This window comes from Telmatherina bonti, assembly GCF_933228915.1.
Source record: "Telmatherina bonti genome assembly, chromosome: 9".
NCBI lineage: Eukaryota > Metazoa > Chordata > Actinopteri > Atheriniformes > Telmatherinidae > Telmatherina > Telmatherina bonti.
The window spans coordinates 35103907-35128207 of record NC_136627.1 but is presented as its reverse complement, the minus strand read 5'-3'; the positions used below and the strand labels follow the sequence as shown (position 1 = coordinate 35128207).

Genomic DNA, 24301 nt, shown 5'->3' with positions numbered 1-24301 from the left:
CCTGATTCCATTTCCATGCGTCACTTTTCAGTTCTGTCTCAGGTGTAAATGGGTTCCCAACCTGTTTTCCAACCTGTCCCCCCCCCCCCCCCATGTTAAAACCATGTTTGATTTTAAGCTTTCATCAGCTGCTCGGATTGTGGATTATGGATGAATAATTTCCTCTGATAAAAAGCAAATTTTAGGTTTTTTTGAATGATGTGAACTGCAACGTTTCTCAGACACGTCTCGTTATGAAAGGATGCAAAATGATTCAGGCTCCTAAAACACTCAGATTACAGAAAACATAAGCAAATACACCTCAACAGGGGTGTGTGTGGACATGGCCGTCATTTAAACCACTCTGGTCCTGAACAGCCCGAGCCTCGGGGCCCCCCGAGCCTCGGGGACCCCCGAGCCGGGTTTGGAACATTAACATTAACTCAGCTGCTTCTGAGGGGATTCCTTCACAGAGCAGAACAACTTCACAGAGTTAAGGTGCATCTTTGTGTGTGTGTGTGTGTGTGTTTTCCCCAAACGCTGGTCCTCACCCCCCTTTCCTTTTATAGCTTTGGACTTGTGGAAGGAGGGGGGGTGATGGAGAGGGGCAGCATGTGTAGGAGTGGCCCACTTTTACAAACATGGCGGCACGGCGGGATGGGGAGCAGTATAAATGTGTAAGAAGGTGCCCCCCCCCCCCCCCCCCCCCCCCCAGCCCAACCCACCCACCATCCCTCCCATCGCCTGCCGTCTGGAGAGACAAGGAGAGAGGAGCCGGGACTCTCTCTCACAGCGCCGTGAGAGCAGAGGACTCACGCCGTCCTCCAGCACACCCACACACACACTGTAACACTGAGAGAGAGACACAGAGACACAGAGAGAGAGAGAGAGAGAGAGAGAGAGAGAGAGAGAGGGGAAGAGGGTTACAGCAACGAGGAAGGAGGGAGATAAAACCCAAATCCTGAAGGGAGAAAACTGAAGGATTCTCTCTTTTCTCCTGAGGAGCTGCGAATAACCCTCGCTGGAAGATGGCAGAAGGAGGAGAGGGAGAAGAGGAGATTCAGTTCCTGCGAACGGTGAGCACATAACCTGCACCGGCTGCCGGGAGAGGAGTGATGAAGGCAGACCGGCTGGAAGTGGGTCCTCATCCTTCAACACTCCTCTGCCGTCTTACTTTCTCCACTTCTGCATTTCAGGACATTTGGATGTTTAAGTTGAGTCTGTGACGCCACTTTTCAGAGCCCGAGCCAGCTTCTGTATTTAGTTGACTATTTTTGCGGCGCCCTGAATGTGCCATGACCTGCTTATTGGTTGCTCTCTTTAAACTTCATAATGGATTTCTTTAATGTCCTGCGAGCTCAGAAATCTTCCACCGCTGACCCAGTTTGATCTCTTCATTGTTTGACTTTTCTACATTACATCCAGAATGTTCTGGATTTAAGAAGAGTTGGATGTGTGGATATGCAAGCCCAGATAGACAGACAGGGGCTGGTGCATCTGTTAGCATCGTTATCTATTTATATCTGAGGAAAGTAGAGCCTGGTGGTGTTCGGTGAGAAGGCAGAGCAACAAGCTGCCCAGAGCCTGCAGGGGACAGCTGCCCAGAAGATGGATGTCTTTTTCTTGGAGAAGTCAAGACGCAGTCAGATTGCTGAGATATCCTCTTCTCAGAGGGGGGGAAACCCCCCAAAATGATATAAAAGAGTTAAATGAGGAATGTGGGTTATTTCACAAGTTCTAGTTACAGTTTTTATGACATTTTTATTCACATTCCCGCGTAGAGAGCATTGAAGTGTCCACCGTCAGGATGAAAATGTAGGAAAACTCGTCGGTGGAAGTCATTGCGACGCGTGTTTCCAACCTGAGTGAAAGGATACGTGTGATTGTTCAGTCGGGAGTGGAAGAGGTGGAAACGGAGGCGTTCAGCCTGAATATGATCTGTCATAACAACATTAAAATAGTTGTTTTTCTGGACAACTTTCAGCTGCAGAAACTTAATATTTTTCTAATAATTTTGTGGAAGCAGCTAAATGTCCTAATATATATATATATATATATATATATATATATATATATATATATATATATATATATATATATATATATATATATATATATATGTGTGTGTGTGTGTGTGTGTGTATATATATATATATATATATATATATATATATATATATATATATATATATATATATATATATATATATATATATATATATATATATATACACACACATGTATATATATATTTTTTATAACAGTAAATAAATTCAGGCGTTAACTCAGCTGTACACCAGTGACTTAAATGACTAAACCTCTCTTCAGTAGGGTTAGTTTATTTAAAATAAACCAAACTTAAAACCTAATGGTTAATTAACTATTCATTCTGATAATTTTCAACTAGCAATAATAAGTTACATAAACATTATAAACATGTAATAACTGTCCGTTTCCATGGAGATGAAAAAAAAGTGAGCGTGAATTCAGCGGTTTCATCATCTCTGTGTAGTTTTTACGTTTTCAAACTGAAGCGTGTTTTTGTCGAAGTCGTGGCTGTGATTGCAGCAGTGTTTCACCTCGCTGGCGCTCCAATCTAATTAGATGTGAAATAATAGTTCCAGTACGGAAGGACTCAGACGGAGGCATGCAGAACCACCGCAGGCACGTTACGCTGGTGGAAAGGATGCCTGTTGGGCTTCACAGGACGACATTACACGGCAACACAGCTGTCGCTTCAATTACAAAACTATAAACAGCTTATTCATTGGTTTTTTTTTGTCCAGTCATGAGCCGGCAAATTGATTATTTGAACGGTGTGGATGCCTTCATCGAGGCTGTCCTTTAGTTCTGGAGGTTCAGATAGGAAGGAGCCATTAAACACGGCTCTTCAAAGGAGAAACAATGCAGCTCTGTGTGAATTATTAATGCTGTGGACTTCAAGGGGTTTATGTTTGCCACCACTGCAGAGGTCACAGGTTGAATCAGCACCAGGGAGGCGGTGCTAAAAACTGAGGCGCTGATGCAGTGTTGGATCAGAGGATCCCCCCAGATGGCTGTTTGGTTATCAGACTTAATTAGAGGCCAGTGATGGGAGGCCTGATGTGAATCAGCTGTCCTGCTCTGCTGCTGCGTTTCCTCTGGGTTGCATCCAGGTGAGCCAGGAGTTTTTACCTCACCTGGACCAGCTGCAGCAGCAGACTGAAGCTTGTCTGATGTCATCTTCTTAGACAGCCTGGATGTCTGTAACTCCTCACATTATCCTTCATCCATTAAACAGCACAGTTAAAGGACTAGCTGCACATGAGCTACAGCTACAGAGGAGATCTATGAGCATCAGCAGGCAGGTCTACATTTATTATTCACAGCTTCGGGTCCTAAACAGAAAATTCCATCAGAAAAGATTCAAAGATGGTTCCTGGACTTTTGGACACTGGCAGAAACATTACGATGGCATCGTCCATTTAGTGGAATACTGTTTAGTCAGTAAAGAGTTGATAAATAAATACTTAAATAGATACGAATGTATGTATAAATATATACACTCCCAGTCAAAATTTGGACACGCTTTCCCATTAAAAACAATAGGAAAGTGTGTCCAAACTTCTGACTGGTAGTGCAGATAGGATCCATTCTGAAATATTTTTTATTTCATTTAACTTAGATTTAATTTATTATATTGTATTATATTATATTGTATTATATTATATTATATTATATTATATTATATTATATTATATTATATTATATTATATTATATTATATTGTATTGTATTGTATTATATTACATTCATTTGGATATTAAAGTAATAACAGTCTCCTTAAAGTTTTATTTCAGAAATCATAAAATTTTCTCAGTTTTGTCATCATGTATCCATTTCTTAGCCCTTTTCTTCACTTTATGAACCCAGTATTGATTAAATAAAAACCATAATCGATACAGTGGTCCAGGTGAAGATCTTTTAAATAATCTGTTCACACTGGAGTAAAAGTTTTGGTGTGAATGAAGACAAACATCTGCTGTCTTTAGGACTGAGATGATCTGCATCCCAACTGATACGTCGACGGATTAAACTATTCAGTTTGTTAGTGTTGAAGCTCACCTTGTTGCCAGCTGTTCTCTGTGTGTTTGTGCTTCTAAGTAGTCAGAACAAGGCGAGTTTAAGCTCAGCAGAAGCACATGTAGCTGCATGCTGGTTTCTCTGCAGGCCGCAGGAGACAGCAGCTGAAGTAAAAAGTTGAATAATCCTACCAGTTTCTGTTGGAAAACCTCCAAACACATAAAGATATCGTAGCAGTAACGAAGCAAGGCAACAGAAAGCTGCATCGGTGACATCTTCATCACATCTCCAGCAACTGTTTTCACAAATTACAGAAGGTCACACACATTAGACAGCAGTGCTGCTCTACTCTATTCTGGTTTCATGATGTTCTTCAAAAACCGTCCCCACTGGTGAGTCCAGGGCTGTGACTCACCAGTGGGGCTTATCCACTCCACATGCAGCACAGTAGCTGGTTTTAACTCTGTCCACTTAAACAAAGTGGATGACCTCTGTGGAAACGTGGAGCCGTGCAGCCTCCACACGGCTCTGGAACGCTGGCGTAGCCTGCAGCTGCTTGCTTTTCCTTTTCTCTCCAGCAACACGCTGTCACGATAATCTGCACCAGGTAACACAGACTTTCTCTTCTTGGGATGCTGAAAGCTGTGTCACTGTTTCATGATGCCACATTTGTGGTGTATTTCACGCAGGAGAGCGAGTTTAAAGGGGCATTCGAGTTCCAGTCTATAACAGCACTTTCTTTTTTTAGTGTGACACTATAAGTGTTCAGGCCCAGGAGGGAGAAACCAGAGGAGTCAGTGTCCTACTTACCAGCATCCTCTGGGAGACATAGTGTATGTGCACATGAGCGTTCACAGGGAACGGAGACGTTGTTTATTGTTGTGACAGTCAGGTGTCCCATTCATGGTCAATCACAGGCTCGCCATTTTTCAGACTTTATCTGTTAAACTCTTACTTTAAAGATGCACATGTAAAGACATCAAGGTGCTTGTGTTTAAGTCTGATGTTGCCATTCTTATTTAATCATGAAGAACATTTGCAATGTTGCAGTATTTTCATGCTGTAAACCCACAGTGAGGCTGGATTTTGAGGATGTGTTGCATGATAAGAACTGTGTGCTGAATCAATAAAAATTGCGATGAGTATTGGAAAACCATTAGAGAAGAAGATTATGTCCAGTTTTTCAAGTTTGACGCATGTCTGTAGATTGTATCACCACAAAAATAAGGAAATTAAGCAAACAAGCAGCTGGAAATGAGGAACAATTTCTGTATCAAAAACAAATCATGCTTTGTAACATAGATTTATTATGTGATGTGAGAATCAGTCGCTAAATTTTCAGATATTTATAGACTGTAGCCAGATCATGGACGGTTCCATCTGTTGTAATGATGTCCATGATCGATTGGGCAGCTCTACCTTTGTAACCAAACCTCATAACTCATAACCTGTGTCTTGGTCATAAATTTATGTTGGTAAACACCTGCTGTATTTTATAAAAACTATAGGAACATCATCTGAAGAAGGACTAGAGGAGTATAAGACTGTGTCGTCAGCACAGAGACGAATACAAGCTTTATTAACTGCTTGAGGAATGTCATTTATAAATATGCCAAAAAGTGTCTGGTGAAGAAATGAGCCCTGAGGGACGCCCAATGGCATATGGAGACACTGATGGAGTGATTTAGCTGTTTTAAATTTATTCATTCAGATTAAGAGACGCCCAAAGGTAAAATGTCTAGTTATGTTTCATGCTGTTTCTCTTTTCTTTTAAGATCTGGTTGCAAAGCTCGTCTCCATCTCTGCTTCTGACCCTGAACTTCTGACCCGCTTTGCCCCATATGTCTATGCGTGTGTCATTTTCACCGTGTTCCTGCGCAGCTCAGCTTGTAACCACGTCACATGACAGACAGGGTTAGAGGAATGCAGGGAGGGCAGGAGGTAAAACTGGGCTTTAGAAGTGCTGAGCCGTTGAGATGAACACATCCAGTTTGGGTCAGCAGACACACAACTCATAGACAAATCAGCAGCAGCTGTTAGTCTGCCTGCTCCGGTGGTTGCAGTTTACACAATAAACAGGTGGTCTGCTCTCGGACGGGAGGGGGGTGGGGGGGTGGGGGGGGTGGGGGGGGGGGGGTGGTGAGCTGTGTGTAAATAAAGCATTGCAGCGCTTTTGCTTTGTTTTTATGCTGATTAGTTTGGTTATCCTTCCTGGTTTCCCTCTGCTTCTGTCCCTCCTTCTGTTTAGTCCAACGGTAGAACATCAAGCCTCATGCCAGCTGAAATGACTTTTTCATGACTTCCCCCTCCTTCAAACTGCTGCTGTCTGACTGACTCACCATCTTTTAAAGGATGGAGGCCGTTTAATCTTCCATATGTGGTAGTTTGTAGCAGTTTAACTGTGAAAAGTGAAATGAAACCAGTTTGGTCGTGGACTTTAACTTCAATATGATCATATTTATGAATTATTAGTGCTTTAATATACTTTAGTAGGTGGTGGAGTGCTTCTTACTTCACATTCTGATTCTTACATTGACTTACTTTTATAAAATTGCTGGAGGGGTTGGGTTAGGGTAAGGGTTTGGGTTGAGGTTTGGGTTAGGGTAAGGGTTAGGGTTGGGGTTTGGGTTAGGGTTGGGGTTACACACGTTATGCTGGTGGAAAGTATTCCAGCAGTTGATTCACAGAGCCCTGATCTGACCCTGTATCACAACAGAACCCAGATCCCACCCTGTACCATCACAGAGCCCTGATCCGACTCCATTTCATCTAGCTATGGTCAGGCTTGATGCCTTTTCCTTAATTCCTGAAATTCCTCCAGATTGCTTGAACGATAAAAAGGCAAAAAATAAACAAACCCCTTCCAATATTTCTTCCAAAACCACTGATTTTAAGCAGTCAGTAGTTATTCTTTTTGCATGTCTGTTGACAAATGACAGATTTTATGCTTAAATTCACTCATCTTTCTTTAGAAACGGTTTTTGTCAGCAATTAGCTTCTTAAAATAACCTAATAATCATTCTATAACCTTAAAAGTCGCCATTATTTGGCTCCTGTCTTAACCTGTTTGCTGTGTGTTGCAGTCCCTGACTGTAAAAACAGATAAATATCCTTTCCAATGATTAATAAGTATCTTTTTCCAACTTTCTGTCTCATGTTTTTAACCACAAAGAGCCTTATTTTGTGAATCCCTGGTTTGATTGAACCTTTTCTTCCTCCAGTAGTTATCAGCCAGTTCTTCATGTGCTCCATGTCTTCCCTGTGAGTGAGAGTCTCTGCTGGCTCTTTCTTCAACTGAGACCTTAAAGTATCTGCTGCTCAGCAGAAGGAGGGAATGTGATAGTGACAGGTGCAGACAACTAAAATAGGAATAGAGCGGCGGGGGGAAAGCCCACAGCAGAGCGTTGGAAGCAGGGGAAAAAAGGACAGAAAGGAGGAACAGCAGAGAAATAATGAGAGAACGGAAAGTAATATTGTGTGAGAACAGAAAAGCAGAAGGAAGGATTGAACCAAGTGTTCCTGACTGATAGTTTTATGAGATTTATTGCAGCCAAAAAATCATCTAGATGTCAAACCTAAAGCGGGGTCAGAAATACACACAGTGTTACAACCCCAACAGGAACTCTTTTAGATGTAGTATTAGAACAGTTTCTGCTCAGTCTCTGGTGGGATTTTACGTTTTTAATATTATGCTGAAATGTTCAGACTCACGTACACCAAGCTGTTTTATATAACTGCAGAGTGATGCATCGACATCGCTTTTTACCTCGTTGTATTCGTTATAGACTGGCAGACTAACCTAATAATGCAAAGTTCTTGGAGATGATGAAAGTGGAGGAAAGCAGTTTTTGCAACAAAAAGGGTGAAACTGCATAACTGATGAATAGCACAAAGGCACAGGTGAAAAGCGCTGACACCATCACCAGATAAGCTTCATTACTTAACACTCAGGGTGCTTTCACACAAGGTTAGTCTGAGGGTTTTGGTTCAGCTAGGCAAGGTCGCCTAACCGAACCGTAGGCCACCCTGCCTAACCGAACCCGCACCTTCCTGTGGTTTGCTTCGCTTTCCTGCACTTTTATTAACTCCACCAAGTTACCTGAACAACTGTCTTCTAGGGGTGGTGTTGTCTGAAGCAACCACCATAAGGTCACATTCACACTGGCAACATTTGGTTCTCCTTAAACGAACCACTTCTATGGATAGTACAGCTTATTTGGAGAATCTAAATGTGCATTTAAACTCTGGTGCAAAGCGAACATGAACACTTTGGTTTGTTTAAAAAGCGAACCCTGGTGCAGTTTGCTACAGTGTGAAAGCAAACTGATTATCATGTGAACTAAAAAGTTCATGTTTAAAAAGTGTCATGGAGCAACATGCAGGGAAACTCACTGCACACTGTTTGGTCCACTTGAGAAAAGTGCAGCGTGAAAGCAAACCAAACCAAACCAAAAGAAAAGTGACAGTTCTCTGCTTTCCACACCCAAATATAGCAACTCCCCCAAACTAGCCTGGTGGGAATGCCTGTAAATGAGTGAATCCTTAGTTTCACTCCTTACAAAACAGATCTTTTACTTTTACTTTAGAAAAACCAAGAGCAGCCCACACCTCAGATTATTCCACATGTTTCTGATACTGCCCCCTAGTGGCAGCAGATGTCAACAGAAGATGCAGAAGTCCAGCTGCTCTCACAACCATTAGAGGTTATATACTGCTTTATTTTTTCCTTTTGACCCGCATGAACAATGACTCCTGGGTTATTTTCCAGTAGATCAGTCTGGAATATTGCCATCATGATACAGAATTCTCTGACTGGGCTGTAAAAATGCAACACGTCAGAGAGAAAAAAATGAAATGGATTCACTGGAGCTTGTGCAGAGCTGTTCATCCACAGTTGTGCTGCTGTTTGTAGCATTTGTTTTGAAAGAGAGAGTTTATGCATAACAAATTAATTCCACACATTTAAAGCAGCAGTGCATACGTTCCTGATTAGAAAACTGTGATTCCAGGTCCTTTTGACGTTCAGCGTGAACATTCTGGACTTGTTGCTGCCTTGCAGTGTCTCAAGGCTTTTTTCGCAGTAGGAGGTGTCACATGACAGCTGAGTTTAGCTTTTTAACACATAGTCAGACCCTAGCAACTGGATAGCAACACAATGGTTGATTCAGTAAACATAAGACAAGAGTGAACATTGGAGGGACTTTTACCGGCTGGAGAGAGCTCAGAGAAGAGACAGGATGCAAGAAAATGCTGAATTAGCCTCACTGAATTGTCAAGATATTTAGCAGCTTGGCTGATCCAGTCAATGTAGTTCTTCTGTACATTCTTCTTGTCTCAGTGACTTCTGTTTTTTAACTTCATGCCAACTCTACACTGGAATCAGGTTTAATCAGAGGCTGCAGGGTGTCGGTGTTATCTGCAGAAGTTCTTATTGCAGAAGATGTTTTTTATTTGGGTTGCGTGGTACAGATGTCTTTTTCTGCAGGATGTGGATTATACAGATGATCAAAGGGCTCATTGGTTTAATCTAAACTTTTACTCTATATAGAGTATTCATCTTCTAAATCCTCCTGGATTTAATGTTGTTCTTATTTCTGTCATTGGAATGTGACTTAATTTCAGCAGTGGTTCATGTATTCTTTATTATTTGTTTAAAAAAAACGTGATCATGCATTTTGTAGTTTATTTCCAAGTCGCAGTTCTTTTAATTGTGCAGATACTGTGCCAGTAGATGAAATGCTACAAGAGGGAGTTTGTGATGTAAGAGAGGGAAGGTGCCATGAGCGCCCCCCCGGACTGAACTCTGGGATGGAGGATGCTGATTCTGCTGCATCTGCATGGTCTTTTCCAGCCTCAGAGGGAATCCCCATCACCACTTTCTGCCGTATTGAACTGTTTCCTTTCCACCACCCACATGCTACGCAATGTGCTGCTCCTCACTCTTTTTATGTCTGCAGAAATATAATCAATGGCCTGGGGTGGCTTGCATCAGCACGGCTTAATGAGAGCGTCAGGAGGAAATCTGCAGCCGTAAAAAAAAAGATCTTGATTTGATATGAAAGATGAAAGTTTTCTGGTGATGGATGTGTCAGATGAGTCTGAGCTGGGAAAGGCTGAAACTGTCAGCTTGTTACTGACTGAAGCGATGAGCAATAATCACTCATTAACTTTAAAGTAAATTAATGATAAGATATTGTTTATGTTGTCATAACATTTGGCTAGGCAAGATAAATTTGATTTACAATGATGACAGTGATGAGATAAAGCTGCTATAATGATGTTATTTATAGTTTAATAGTTTAATGTCAGATAAGAAAAGAAATGATTTAAAGATGTTCTTTAGTTTAGCTTTGCAGTAAAGTTAAATGTTTTTATGTTGAAAGGACAACATGGGAGTAAATATCTGTGTGTATCCATCAGCAACAGTTCTCCAGGCTTCTTGAAGGACTTTCCAAACCTTTAGATATTTTCATCCTGTTGTTGTGTTTTCTGTCCAGATGATCTCACACTGCTTCTGTAATGTGGAGGTCCAGGTTCTGGGGAGGATTCATCCCTCCATCGGACCTGCTGACACCAGTTTTCAGTCCAGTTCTTCTGTCATGAAGCACCTCAGCCTTTTCTCTCCGTTTCCCTTCTGTAAGAATGGCCTCTTGACATCCATGTTTCCATGGAAACCGTTTCTTATTAAGCTTCTGCCAATAGTAGATGGATCGACCGAAGGTCCAGATGCATCTCTCAGATCCTGATCCAGGTCTTTGCTGGATTTGTTTCCATTTCTCCTGAACATGACTGCTGAAATCCTCCTCTCTGTCTGTAAAACCGTTTTTATCTTTGCTGCTTTTCAGAGAAGCAGCTGAAGAAATGGGAGCAAACGATGTGGATATGCGGTAACAAAGAACCAAAAGACCTTCTTTAAAACTGGATCTTGGCTACATTGTCTAATGTATGGATGTAAAACTGGTTCATCCCTTGAGTCAGGAGCATTTTTTTTTATCTTAAAATGATTTATAGTTCTATGTTATTAAAAAAAGAAGAATATTCCCTGAAAATTTGACTGAAAATGCAGAAAATGTCCAAAGAAAAACAATAAGAAACCCAGGAGGAGCAGTTCCCGAGGATCCTTGTATTCCAGCCGTGTGTGGCTGACTGACTGTTGTCTGGCTTCTGTGCAGCTCTTAGTGGAGCATCTAGGCTGTAAACAAACTGAGACGTCTTGCAGCTGTTTCACCACAGTTTAGAGACAAACAGTTCGCACAATACTCCCATCAAAACAGCCCACGGCAACTCTCACAGTTGTAGAATAACTCCTGCAGTCGTATCCTTTTAGTCTGGGAGAACATGAGAGGACAGAAGAGAGCTGATATCGCTCATCGTTTTGTTTGCTTCCTGTTTGGCTCGGGCGCTGTGCCGCCCGTCAGGGGGAACCCTGCCTACCTTCTGTCTGCCTGTGCACCATCACACGGCCTCCGGAGATTACACAAAGGTGTCTGTTTCAGAAGCTATGCCTCCGGCTGCAAATCAGTGGCACTTTACATTCCTCTGTTAACACACACAAGTGTGTTTGTTTGTTTATCTGGTGCTTTAAATCCACATTGTCTCTTCCTTCCACCCTGATTACAACCTGCCTCCGATCCTTCAGCTGCCAAGTCCAAACACGGCGTGTGTGTAAACCTACACCCAGCATGTACTGTACATGTTTCCCCTAAACAGTCCAGGTACAGCGTGAGCTCAGATAGTTGCTCATCACTGCTTCGTTTCCAATCAGATACGATGCACGAGATTTACTAATAATCAGGTGCACATCCTTTAAGCTGCCTCTATTAATAAAAGTGTGACTTAAGCCTGGAAGTTTGTGTCAGCTTTGCATCAATCAGACTGGAAGTGATTCACACACCCTGTGAGCGCCATTATAATTCCCAGCATCCAGAGTGGAATAACTGGTTTGACCTCATGGCAACAAACTGCTGACAGATGCTGGCTGTCCGTCTGTCTTCTCAACTGGACACTTTCACTTTGATTTCATTTCTACCTTCTGCTTCAGGCTAAATCTACAAAACATGTCAATTACTGTACATCTATTTTGAATCTTAAACCTGAAAAAGTATTTTTATATTCAGTAAAATACATGGTATTTTATCTACATTATAGGTACTATAATTGATATTTTACTGCTCAGATCTTCCAGATTTTTATGAGACAATTACTGTGACCTAAACTTCTAAATATACTGATTTTACTTTAGTTGCTTTAGTTAATTCAGTAGCGTTGATGCATAATTTTACAGTTATGAAATAACACTGGTAAAAAAACATAAATAAATCTGCAACATGTTACAAAATCAAAGGTCAGTAACAACAAAATGTTATATTTCAATGAAATTGGTAACTTATGTTTTTATTCTCTTAGAATGAACCATTTATACCTGCTTGTGAAGGCTCCACATACACCAGAGCAGTGTGTGTAAATGGACAAACAGCTCTGCTTTAAAACTTCAGTACCGGCTTTGATAGAGGCTAGAGAAGAGCTGAAAATAGGAAGAAATTATAAAAACTGTAAAAATCCTGTATACATCCTGTATTTGTAACCATGTTTGAATGATGCTGATGCTCATGCAGCTCTTCGAAGGAGAAGGCATACCTCTTGCAGTACAAGTTGACCTCTTTAGTCAATGTGCCGTCTGTGGAAACACTCAAACAAAGGCAGAGGTTTTGTCTTGTAGACAAAATAAGAGGTTCCTCATGATCGGGATTCAAGATGGCGATCATGATGACTGTAATAAAATATCCTGGACAGTTGTAAGGTCCACAAGCTGCACTGTGAAAATGACAAACTTTGAAAAGTTTTGAACTTCTAAAGAAAATGGCATCTTTTTGTTTTTTTTAAAATTATGAACTCAACATTTTGAGTCCAATGAAAAAAAGTGTAACTTAAAAAAAAACTCCTAGCAGGAATTAAACCAATGCTAAAGTTGTTCAAAAAATAAGCAGAACATCCCAAAATACATGAAAACTATAAACATTCATTTTAATCATTAGATTTTATAATGAATAAACAATTAAACTACTAACTTTAAAGTAAAAATGTTGCTTTATTTGATGAAATAGGCATCAGTGGAAATAGTGGCTAAAAACCCCTGCAAGAAGCTGTAGTAGACCCCGTTCTTTTCTGCAGAATCAGAGATTTTACACAGAAAACTTTAAGGTTCTTTTGGAACAACTAAAATGATGAGTTTCTGATGCAGTTCTAAGTTTTAGTTGTTTGATTAAAAGTCACAAACTTAAGCTTGATTTCTTACAGCGTGTAGCTTTGGATCCGGCCATGTGAGGCTGTTGAAATAGATGAAAGCCGCTGAGCAGGAATGCTGTATAATGTGTGCTCGTATATCATCTGTCCAGTCGACAAGCGCTCACACATTTTGTCCTGTAGCAGCGAGCAGCTCTCCCTCCTCACACTTTCTGGCTCACCTCAGTCTCCTTCATGAAGCCTGTAATATGACTCTTTATGCACTGAGCAGAAAACCAGTTTAAACTCTTTTACCCTCACCATGCACCATTTCTGTAACGCCTGACTGATGTCTGGTTTCAGAACAGCTGCGCTCTGTTAGCAGTTCTGACAAAGATCCATGTCACCGTGGTTCACATGCTGGCCAGAATCCTGCTTCAAAACTCACTTTCTCCTTCGCAACACCTCTGAAATCCACTGCTTTTGCAGAAAAGGTTGTGTTTGCGTGGTCTGAGTACAGTTTTAGCAACACTCCAGTCATATTTTGAGTGCTGTAGCTCATGTCTGAAGTGGAGAGAGGGCACATTGCTCCACTTTCTGAAGTGCAAAGCAGGGAACACGAGGACAGGACAGAGGAGACGTTTCTAGGCTGAGGAGAGATAGATGATCGCACGGCCAAAGGAAGAGGGGGCACTCTTCAGCCAAGAAACCAGAGAGGCCTCGGGTGTGAAGGAGCAGATATTATGAGGTCACTTTCTGTTTTCCTGCTTTGCAACATAAACACACACATCTGCCTAACATGCTGGAAGGCCCGACAGGTACAGAATCACATGCAGGTGAAGACACAAGCAGCTGAAGAACATGGCGGCAGCATGATTCATTAGCTGCAGAACGAGAGAGGAGAAAAGTCAGGAATCTGTGCATAACGGCAGAGCAGGATATCAGTCAGGTTAAGTGATGTTCCCCCTTACATAACGACTGAGAAGAGCGAACAGCTGAGAATGCTGAGTGTCAGGCGTGGGCTTCCTACAGGAGGGGGTGTTTATTGGGGTATTTACACCGGTCTGTGATGGGGTCCAGGCTTTGACAAGGAGAACAATTTACTGAGTGTTTGTGTTGTGCTGCGGGAATTGAGTTGTCTGTTGTGTTGCTTCTTAAAGAGAAGAGCTGTTAGCAGAACGTTTGCTAAAGAAACGGATACTGGATCCAGCATCAGATCAACCTGCTGATGAGGTGATGCATCTCAGTGAAAGGACGGTATTCAGCTTTATTTGTACAGCGCCACTTCACAGCAATGTTGTCTCAGGACACTTTACACACACATCATTTCCAGCCAGTTCATACATAACCTATAATAGAAACCAACTGATTGCATCGAGTCATGACTTCCATCCAATCCCCATCCTGAGCTGCATGCGGTGACAGTGGGAAGGAAAAAACTCCCCTTTAACAGGAAGAAAACCTCCAGCAGAACCCGGCTCAGGGAGGGCAGATAATCTGCCTCGACTGGTTGGGGTGGAGAGGACAGGAAGGACAGAACAACATGTACAACTGCACTTATTCAGGAAGACCTGCGGAAAAAAGGAGAAATAAGTTAGAGACGGCAATATTGTCATATATTTATACATTAATATATTAGAGAAATGGAGCGAGGTACTTCTCAGTGCATCAGGTAACATCCCCATTGCTACATAAGTAATGGATGGCTAGACTACCCATAACTATAAGAGCAATGAGCAGAACCTGGACAGTTGGGTCCCGTACATGCAGACTCCAACTCAGGAGATGCTCATATCCTAACTATAAGAATCATGGAAAAGGAAGGTTTTCTGCTCCATCTTAAAGGTGTGGAGGGAGTCAGCCTCCCGAACCCACAGTGGGAGCTGGTTCCATAAGAGAGGAGCCTGATAGCTAAAGGCCCTTCCTCCCATAGTACTCTTTGAGACTCTGGGAACCACCAGTAAACCTGCAGTCTTAGAGCCAAGTGCTCTATTTGGAATATATGGAACTATAAGATCTTTTATGTACAATGGAGCTTGGTCATGGAGAGCTTTATATGTGAGGAGAAGGATTTTAAACTTTATCCTGGATTTAACAGGGAGCCAGTGTAGAGAGGCTAAAACTGGTGAAATATGATCTCTACTGCTAGTCCTCATCAGAACCCTCGCTGCAGCATTTTGGATCAGCTGGAGACTTTTCAGGGCATATTTGGGACAACCCATAAATAAATAAGGTAAATAAAGTTGTTTTGTGCACTGCCTGCAGGACGACCAGGTGGTTCTGCAGTGCACCGCCTCCGTCCTGAAGGAGCAGCAGATCAAACTATGCCTCTCCTGCGAGGGCTTTGGGAACCGTCTCTGCTTCCTGGAAACCACATCCAACGCTCAGGTGAGGCTGCTTCTCTCGGTCCTCTCCATGCCTTCTTCTTTCTCACCTCGCTTAACTCTGCATCATTCACGCTTCCACAGAATGTGCCGCCAGACCTGGCCATATGCACCTTCATTCTGGAGCAGTCCCTCTCGGTCCGGGCTTTGGTGGAGATGCTGGCCAACACAGTGGAGATGACAGAGGTGAGAGAAAGAAATTAAACCAGATATGGAGGAACATTTGGGTTTTTTTGGACTTATTTCCAGAAATATGGGAGTTTTCTCAGCTAGTCGTCTCTTTATCTTTACTGCTGCTACGGTTTGTCCACCTCACCCCCGATAGCCTTCAGTAGGTTCAGTAGATGTGATGCAGAGCCTGAATTTACTGACATGCAAACATGCAGTTTTTATTTGTCTTTTTAAAGTCATCCAGCAAATAAAGTAAAGAAAAAATTAAGGGAAAGATAAAAACAAGCGCAACCTGCTCTGTGGAACTACATGTTAATGACAACTACATCTTACCATTTAATTAAATTACAGAGAAAATAAAAGCTTCAGTCCAATTTAAACCAAATCCAGTCAAGATGAATCCAGTTATGGTCTAATTAGATCATATTTCCTACAATCAGACTGATCTCAGTCCACTTCAGTCCAGTTCATTCAGCTGATTTAATTTAAATTAAATAAAAATGTATTTTAATCTGATTAAATATGCTCATATTGATCATTTAAAACTGAGTGGATAATGATGATTATTATAATTTAGTCATATTGAGTGTGGAATGCATCACATGCTGCTCAGATGTTAATATTTAGTATTTAAATGCATATTTCATGTATTTTTTTTTTTTATAAATGTAATTTTTATTCATTGTTTAGCCTCTGCATATGATCTCAGATTGTTGCAGATTTTATCTGTTAGTTTTAGTCTCATATTCTTCAGCCGTGTCTTGTTTTCTGGAGGGGCAACGTTAGTGGATTTATTTACAGATCTGGCCTTTAGGTGCAGCGTGCAGCATGTTGTGCATCAAACGTTCCATCAATTGATTTATATTTAGCATTTACTTTATTACTTTTTCTTTAAATGGCTATCTGACACCCCTCCCTCCCTCCCCCTCTTGCTTTCTGCCAAGCAGGCAGTCGATTTGGACAAATGGGTATGTCTGTTAACATGTTCTATACTTCCTGTGCTGTGTGTCCCAACCAACCTGGAAAACGTTCCGTGTTTCTAAATGTCCGTTTGAATGAAAAAATTGGTGATTTTTACTCATTTTCTGTTCGCATCTGTGTAGCGCCTCACCTCTGCAGCAGGTGATTGTCCGTATTTCTCTGTGATGGGGGGAGTTCAGGTGTCCTGGTGTTAAAATCAAACGAGTAATATTCATCTCAGTATGGTTTAAAAAGTGAGTCTGTCTGGTGATAATAAATCTGCAGGACACCCAGTTCATGTTCATGTTCATACCCACATCATTATGATCACTGTCAGTTGTTCTGTGTCTTCCTTCGATCATTCCTTGTCTGGTTTTTCTCTTCTCTTTATTCTTAATGTATTTTTGTGCTTTTGTAAAATGTTTTAATATAAAAACATCTGCTTTGGAAAGTGAAATATTATGAGTTACATCCTTGCTAGTCAGGAAACTTCCTGCTTCCCAGGAGATGGGGCATGTTCCCGGTGATGAGCATCAGGATTAGAATAGCATGGCATGCCGCCCAGCTGAGCCCCCCCCTTCCACCCCCAGCAGCGATGGATGGGGAAACTGGACACCCGCAGAGCTCTGGGCAGGCCAATCTCCCATCTTAACAGACACACACTTGGGAAATCAAACACAACACCACCACCTGTGCTAACTGACTCCAGTGCTAACGCAGAGCAGCTAAGGGTATCAGGCTACCACTTGACATACCTGCACCCCCCCCATAATCCCAGTGGATTCCAGCTGCTTAACCCCACATACAGTGAGGCTCAGCGTGGTTGTCCTGCTGCCTCATATAAATAGTTGTTTTGGTTAATCTGTCTGCAATAATTGTGTTTTCTTGTTGCATCCTTGCTGGATGTTGGGAAAAGGTAGGAAGTTAAACGTTGTGTGGTTGGAGTCTGGTGACTGGATTCACACTTTTACTTTTGTTGTGTCAAACTGTGTTACTTTTAAAAATAGCAATTATATAGTACAGGTACAAATCAGATCTGAGAGAATGGATTAAATCTGGAGGTCTGAAGACACAGACGTGTTGATACGACCGTCTGAGGATGGTTTATGGAAACTCTGCAGGTCTCTACTGTGGTTTAATTCCACGAAGAGTTCTATATGTTTTATTTATCCATAAAGTGACTAAACTTTAGGGAGCGATGATGGTTACGTTGGCTTTGGCCAGCTCTGTCTGTGATTGGTTACCCTTCCCTGCTTTTGGAAATGTAAAAAACACCCAACACGTTGCGTCCAGACCGGGACCCGTAGGTGGAAACGGGACTTTGGTTCTCCTTGGTCTCTGATTGCTTAGGGATTAAACAATCTGTTTCAGGAGTAGGCGTGGAAAGTTTCTGACAAACGTCTTGTACTTGTAAAACTAACTTCAGACTTGCAGAACCTCTAGATCAGACGTGTACCAGTACTTGTTGGTTGGTCAAACTCAAGCAGTGCACGTCCACAACATGTTGTAATGTCCCACTGGCGTGTCCTTTCCTCCTGTTCCATCAGTGTGCAGTCAGAACTGTCAGGCTTATTTCTCACCATCTTCACATCTTTTGCCATTCCAGTCATCTCAAGGTGGAGGTCATCGCACTTTACTGTACGGCCACGCCATCCTTCTGAGACACCACCACTCAGGCATGGTAGGAATAACGTTCAGCAACTTAGCAAGGCAGAAATGTCATCCTCTGTCAATTAGCATCACATAATAATTCTGCTTTAATGGCACCTGCACATGTCCTGAATAAAAACTGTCCCTCCAGTACCTGAGCTGCTTGACTACATCTCGATCCCTCACCGACAAGCTGGCCTTCGACGTGGGCTTACAAGAGGATTCCACCGGTAAAGTCAAACCGTCGTTAAAACGCAGCAGCACATTTAGTCCTGGTTTGCATTTAAATGATTGTTTAAGCTCATTATCCTTTATTACTCTACAGTTTCACAAAGCCACTGATATTAACAGAGTTAACACTTCCACTCGGCTGCTGTGGCTTATTTTCTCATCACTGTGGCAGATTGGTGTGTTGGGGGTGATCAGGTGGAAAATCCAGCTTCACTGGGAGATGATGCTGAGTTTTTTGGCTGTGTTTTTGGCAGGTGAGGCATGTTGGTGGACTATTCATCCAGCATCAAAACAAAGGTCAGAAGGTGAAAAGGTCAGGGTGGGTGACGACCTCATCCTTGTCAGCGTGTCCTCTGAGAGATATCTGGTACGCTTCCTTTTACGCCATCCACTTCGTCATCAAACAGCGGACAGGTCTTTTAAACCTTCTGTTTTCTGTCCTCTCTCTTCAGCATCTGTCGTATGCCAGCGGAGATTTGATGGTGGACGCCTCCTTCATGCAAACGCTGTGGAACATGAATCCCATTAGTTCAGGATGTGAACTAGCTGAGGGTACAAACCATGACGACACCATCAGCAGCACTGATTAACTGAGAAAGTTTATTTGAACATAAAAACAAAATTGTAAAATAAGAAGAGACAGAAGCTGAAAAGAAGTGATTGTTAGCAGAAGCTTTTCTAATCCCTCCCCAGTAAAAGACGTACTGTGTGTACTTTCTCCCAGGGTTTCTGACAGGAGGGCACGTTCTCAGGCTGTTCCACGGCCACATGGACGAGTGTCTGGCCATCTCCACACCAGAAGAAGGAGAGGAAAAACGCAGGTGAGAGGGAGCTACAGAGAGCAGGTCTAGCTGAGCAGAGCTAACAGCTTTTCCTGCTGGTGTTGCATGACGGTGTCTCCCTGCTGCAGGATGGCTCACTATGAAGGCGGGGCTGTCTGCAGCCAGGCCCGATCCCTGTGGAGGCTGGAGCCGCTCAGAATCAGGTGATTCACTAGCAGGATCCCAACACAGCAGGTTTGGTTTACTGCTTCACTGAAGAGTCAAAGTGTTTGGAGAGAGTAAAACTGGATGTAAGGGTACGTGTGGATGTGAAGGTCCTCCTGACTGGCTCATCTGGGACAACTTGTGATTAATGGTTCGGGACAAGGAGCCTTGGAGTGGAGCTCCTCAGAAAGTCATTGACCCGATCCCATGATGTACTCCCCAGATGATGCCTGAAAGAAAGTGGAGTAGAAGGAGGGAAGAGTGGATGACTGGATTTGAAGAGAGATAAGGTTGGAATGAGCTGGATGGATGGATGGATGGATGGGTGATGGAGGATGGGTGGATGGATGGATGGATGGATAATGGATGGATGGATAGATGGATTATGGATGGATGGATGGATGAATTACGGATGGATGGATAGATAGATGGATGGATGGATGGATTATGAATGGATGGATTATGGATGGATGGATAGATGGATGAATTACGGATGGATGGATAGATAGATGGATGGATGGATGGATTATGAATGGATGGATTATGGATGGATGGATGGACAGAAAGAATTGCTGATGGAACATGTTTTTCTTCTTGCTTCCTTCAGCTGGAGTGGGAGCCACATGAAGTGGGGACAGTCTTTCCGTATTCGCCACATCACCACGGGCCGGTACCTGTGTCTAGATGACGACAAGGTCCTGATGGTGGTCGATCCAGAGAAGGCCAACACGCAGCTCTCTGCGTTCTGTTTCCGTGCTTCGAAGGTCAGATGGTCTCTCTGGACAGTCAGTCGTGCTTTTATCCGCTGCTGCCTGATCATGTCTCCTGACCTCTCTGCTGTTTTCTCCTGGTTTCTCTGAGCAGGAGAAGGTGGAGGTGGCTCATAAGCGTGATGTTGAAGGGATGGGCATCCCAGAGATAAAGTATGGAGAGTCCATGTGTTTTGTCCAGCACGTGTCCACAAGTCTGTGGCTCACATACGCCGCCCTCGATGCCAAAGCTGCTCGTTTAGGAATGATGAAGAGACGGGTGCGAATCTGCCCAACAAATCCAAGATAACCTCCGTCCATTAAAGGAAACAGGAAGTTATCATAGGGGATGTCATCTGTAAAATGGTTGTTTTCTCCATCCTCAGGTCATTCTGCATCAGGAAGGCCACATGGACGATGCTCTGACTGTGTCTCGCTCCCAAACTGAAGAGTCTCAGGCTGCTCGAATGATTTACAGCACCACGGGCCTCTTCAGGCAGTTCATCAAGTAAAAAATGTGTTAATTTCATATTCATTTACAAGGAGAATGAGATTTCCTTCTTTTAACCATTCCTAATGAAGTTCACTGTTTGTTTTGGATATGTCATAGTCTTATCTGTGCTCTTCCAGGGGATTGGACTCCCTGAGTGGGAAGAACAAGTCTCCAGGTCCGGTGTCCCTCCCTCTGGAGGGAGTCATCCTCTCCCTTCAGGATCTCATCTTTTACTTTCGTCCACCTGAAGAGGAACTGGAGCACGAAGAGAAACAGACCAAGCTTCGCTCCCTCCGCAACCGACAGAACCTCTTCCAAGAGGAGGTGATCTGCACCCTGCAACATGAACCAAATTCATTCCAAACACAGTAAAACGGAGCAATCGCGCTGATGTGACCCGTTTTCTTTTTCATTTCCAGGGAATGATAACCATCGTCCTGGAGTGCATCGACCGCCTGAACGTCTACAACACTGCTGCACACTTTTCTGAATTTGCTGGGGAGGAGGCCGCCGAGTCCTGGAAGGAGATCGTCAACCTCCTCTACGAGCTGCTGGGTAGAATTAGTGACTGTGAAGTCTGAAAACTGCCTTTGGTGGTTAAAGTAGCTTCATGTCTGTCTGTCATGTCTGTGCTTCTTCCTCGCACAGCTTCGCTGATCAGGGGCAACCGCTCAAACTGCGCGCTGTTCTGTGACAATCTGGACTGGCTGGTCAGCAAGCTGGATCGACTGGAGGCCTCCTCAGGTAGCTCTCACACCCTTTACCTGTAGGGCTAATATTTAGAGCCAGTTTACTGGTCCTACAGAGATAATAGTGATCTTATGAGATCTTTTTAAGCATCAGTTTTTCTTTGAAAGGCTTTTCCTTGGAAATATGTAGTGAAAGCTGAAAGAACCAATAAAAAAGAAGCCTTTAGAAATTGTCACTACCCTCCCATTTTGCATTTTTAGGAATTCTTGAGGTGCTCTACTGTGTCCTCATTGAAAGCCCCGAAGTTCTGAACATCATCCAGGAGAACCACATCAAATCCATCATCTCTCTCCTGGACAAACATGGAAGGAACCACAAGGTTTGTCTCTAGTTAATGTGTGGAGCAGTCGGGGAACTTTAGCTTTAAGGAGAAGAAGCAGCTCCAGGTGGTGATTTGGGAAGAAATGAAAAAGAAATGATTCCCGTGTTTGTCCTCTTCCTGCCTTTAGGTTTTGGATGTCTTGCGTTCTCTCTGTGTGTGTAACGGTGTAGCTGTGAGGTCCAACCAGAACCTCATCACTGAAAACCTGCTTCCAGGTCGAGACCTTCTGTTGCAGACCAACATCGTGAACTATGCCACAAGGTGCTTCAACTGCTCTTTGTTGGTTCCTCGCTTTAGATATTTAGACACATAACATAGGGTGAAAAAGTACACTTCTCAGTTCAATCTTGTAAACATATAAGTGGCATAAAAGGACACAAATAAAAAAATACATGTCCTGGTCTTTTTTAGATCTTCAGACCCAACAAGACACATCTCAGACTCTCCAAGCCTCAGTTAGCACATTACATGTTCAATTTCATGACTTGTTTGAAAAGGTTGCAAGAGAGAACATAGCAGCACCTCATCCTAACTGTGAAGCATGGTGGTAGAGGGCTGATGATTCGGGTCAGGACACCTTGCAGTCACTTGTTGGACCATGAACTCCTCTGGATGCCAAAGTATTCCAGAGTTAAACATGTGGCGATCTGTCCAACAGCTAAAGCTGCCTGGAACTATATGGAATCAGATTTGTTTCAGAATCTCTAAGCAAAACTTTTTAAAACTCAAGCAAAAAAACCAATTAAAACCAAAACTTTCTGAAACTTAAGTAAAATAAATTCAAAGACTGCGAAGCGTAAACAAAATAGCTAGAAGAGAGTAAGAGGAAGAGGAAACTACAAACAAAACTACTCAATTTAACCAAATAAAAGCCTAATAGTTTTCATGATGATTGATAATCTTTGATTTTGAGATCATTTATTTTACTTAAGTTTTAGAAAGTTTTGGTTTTAATTGTTGTTTTTTGCTTGAGTTTTAAAAAGTTTTGCTTGGAGATTTTGAAACAAATCTGATTCCATAGAACTATATCATCCAACGAAACAAGAAAGGAATCAGAGTGTTGACAAGATCCAGTCCAAGTCCAGACCTCCAGCTGATTGAAATGCTCCACAGAGTTGTGCAGAAACAGAAAATCCTTACTGTTGCTGCTAAAGCTGGCTCCATTAGCTGCTGAATATGTATAGGAGTGTTTTCACACACACTCCTTTTGCAGTTAGATTTCATTCAAAGTTGTTTCTATGTGCATTAAAATGTTATGGACCAGAAACTTTGTAGAATTATGTTTTTGAAGCGCTGGCTAGAGGTTGGGCTTTAAATATCATGATTTCCAGCATTTATCTGTCTGTTTTTTTCTGTTGGATAATTATGAATGTCTTCTTGCTCCTGTCAGTGTAAGGCCAAACATCTTCCTGGGTACATGTGAGGGCTCCACGCAGTATAAGAAGTGGTATTATGAGATGATAGTAGACTACGTGGAGTCCTTTGTGACAGCGCAGGCCACCCACCTGCGGGTGGGCTGGGCCATGACGGAGGGCTACAGCCCCTACCCTGGAGGAGGAGAAGGCTGGGGAGGCAACGGTGTGGGAGATGACCTCTACTCTTACGGCTTTGATGGACTGCATCTGTGGTCAGGTAAGATTGTTCTTACTACACAAAGTACCAGAGTGGGATTAGTCTGTGTGTAAGACTCCTGGTGTTTGGCGTTCAGGTACCTTGGCCCGCCAGGTGGCTTCGCCCAGCGCCCACACGCTGGCTGCAGATGATGTCATCAGCTGCTGCCTGGATCTGAGCGTGCCCAGTATCTCCTTCCGCATTAATGGTCACCCAGTTCAGGGCATGTTTGAAAACTTTAACGTGGACGGCCTCTTCTTCCCGGTCATCAGCTTCTCCGCTGGAGTCAAGTCAGTTCAACAAAACAATCTTTTCCTGTTCAGTCACCAGTTAATGAATAAAAATCAGCCCAGTTAAGTCTGAGTAAATAATGTTTAGGTATCTGTGATGGGGTAATGAGTATGACGGAACCACAGTCTCATAATGATCACGCTGCTCTTCAGGGCCCGGTTCCTTCTTGGTGGTCGCCATGGTGAATTCAAGTTCATGCCCCCCCCGGGTTACGCCCCATGCTACGAGGCTGTGCTGCCAAGAGAAAGGATGCGCATTGAATCCATCAAGGAGTACAAGCATGACTTCAATGGTGTGCGCAACCTTCTGGGTCCTACCCAGTCCCTCACACACACTTCGTTCACCCCCTGCCCCGTGGACACAGTTCAGGTGAAAACCAAGCGAAAATCCGTTTTTTGTCTTTGGTTAGAAAAATGGTTTTCTTGTGTTTGCTGACATGCC

The 24301-nt window shown here is 42.8% G+C and overlaps 1 protein-coding gene across 8 annotated transcripts in view; it reads left to right on the top strand.

Annotated features, from left to right (window-relative positions):
• Positions 1 to 767: 767 nt before the first annotated feature.
• Positions 768 to 24301, top strand: part of ryr1b (ryanodine receptor 1b (skeletal)) — a 114662-nt gene continuing 91128 nt past the window's right edge. For 6 of the 8 annotated variants that reach the window (XM_079246623.1, XM_079246621.1, XM_079246624.1 and 3 more), the window contains exons 1-20: positions 768 to 1055; positions 15528 to 15650; positions 15731 to 15832; positions 18384 to 18458; positions 18579 to 18657; positions 18913 to 19025; positions 19111 to 19210; positions 19383 to 19479; positions 19569 to 19643; positions 20252 to 20408; positions 20509 to 20673; positions 20780 to 20901; positions 21024 to 21210; positions 21306 to 21441; positions 21535 to 21630; positions 21837 to 21955; positions 22086 to 22219; positions 23349 to 23590; positions 23667 to 23859; positions 24013 to 24229. In XM_079246623.1, coding sequence (XP_079102749.1) covers positions 1008 to 1055; positions 15528 to 15650; positions 15731 to 15832; positions 18384 to 18458; positions 18579 to 18657; positions 18913 to 19025; positions 19111 to 19210; positions 19383 to 19479; positions 19569 to 19643; positions 20252 to 20408; positions 20509 to 20673; positions 20780 to 20901; positions 21024 to 21210; positions 21306 to 21441; positions 21535 to 21630; positions 21837 to 21955; positions 22086 to 22219; positions 23349 to 23590; positions 23667 to 23859; positions 24013 to 24229 — 2580 coding nt within the window. In that variant the 5' untranslated portion in view covers positions 768 to 1007. The remainder of the gene's footprint in view (positions 1056 to 15527; positions 15651 to 15730; positions 15833 to 18383; positions 18459 to 18578; positions 18658 to 18912; positions 19026 to 19110; positions 19211 to 19382; positions 19480 to 19568; positions 19644 to 20251; positions 20409 to 20508; positions 20674 to 20779; positions 20902 to 21023; positions 21211 to 21305; positions 21442 to 21534; positions 21631 to 21836; positions 21956 to 22085; positions 22220 to 23348; positions 23591 to 23666; positions 23860 to 24012; positions 24230 to 24301) is intronic. The other 2 variants (XM_079246626.1, XM_079246625.1) reach the window with 1 other exon arrangement.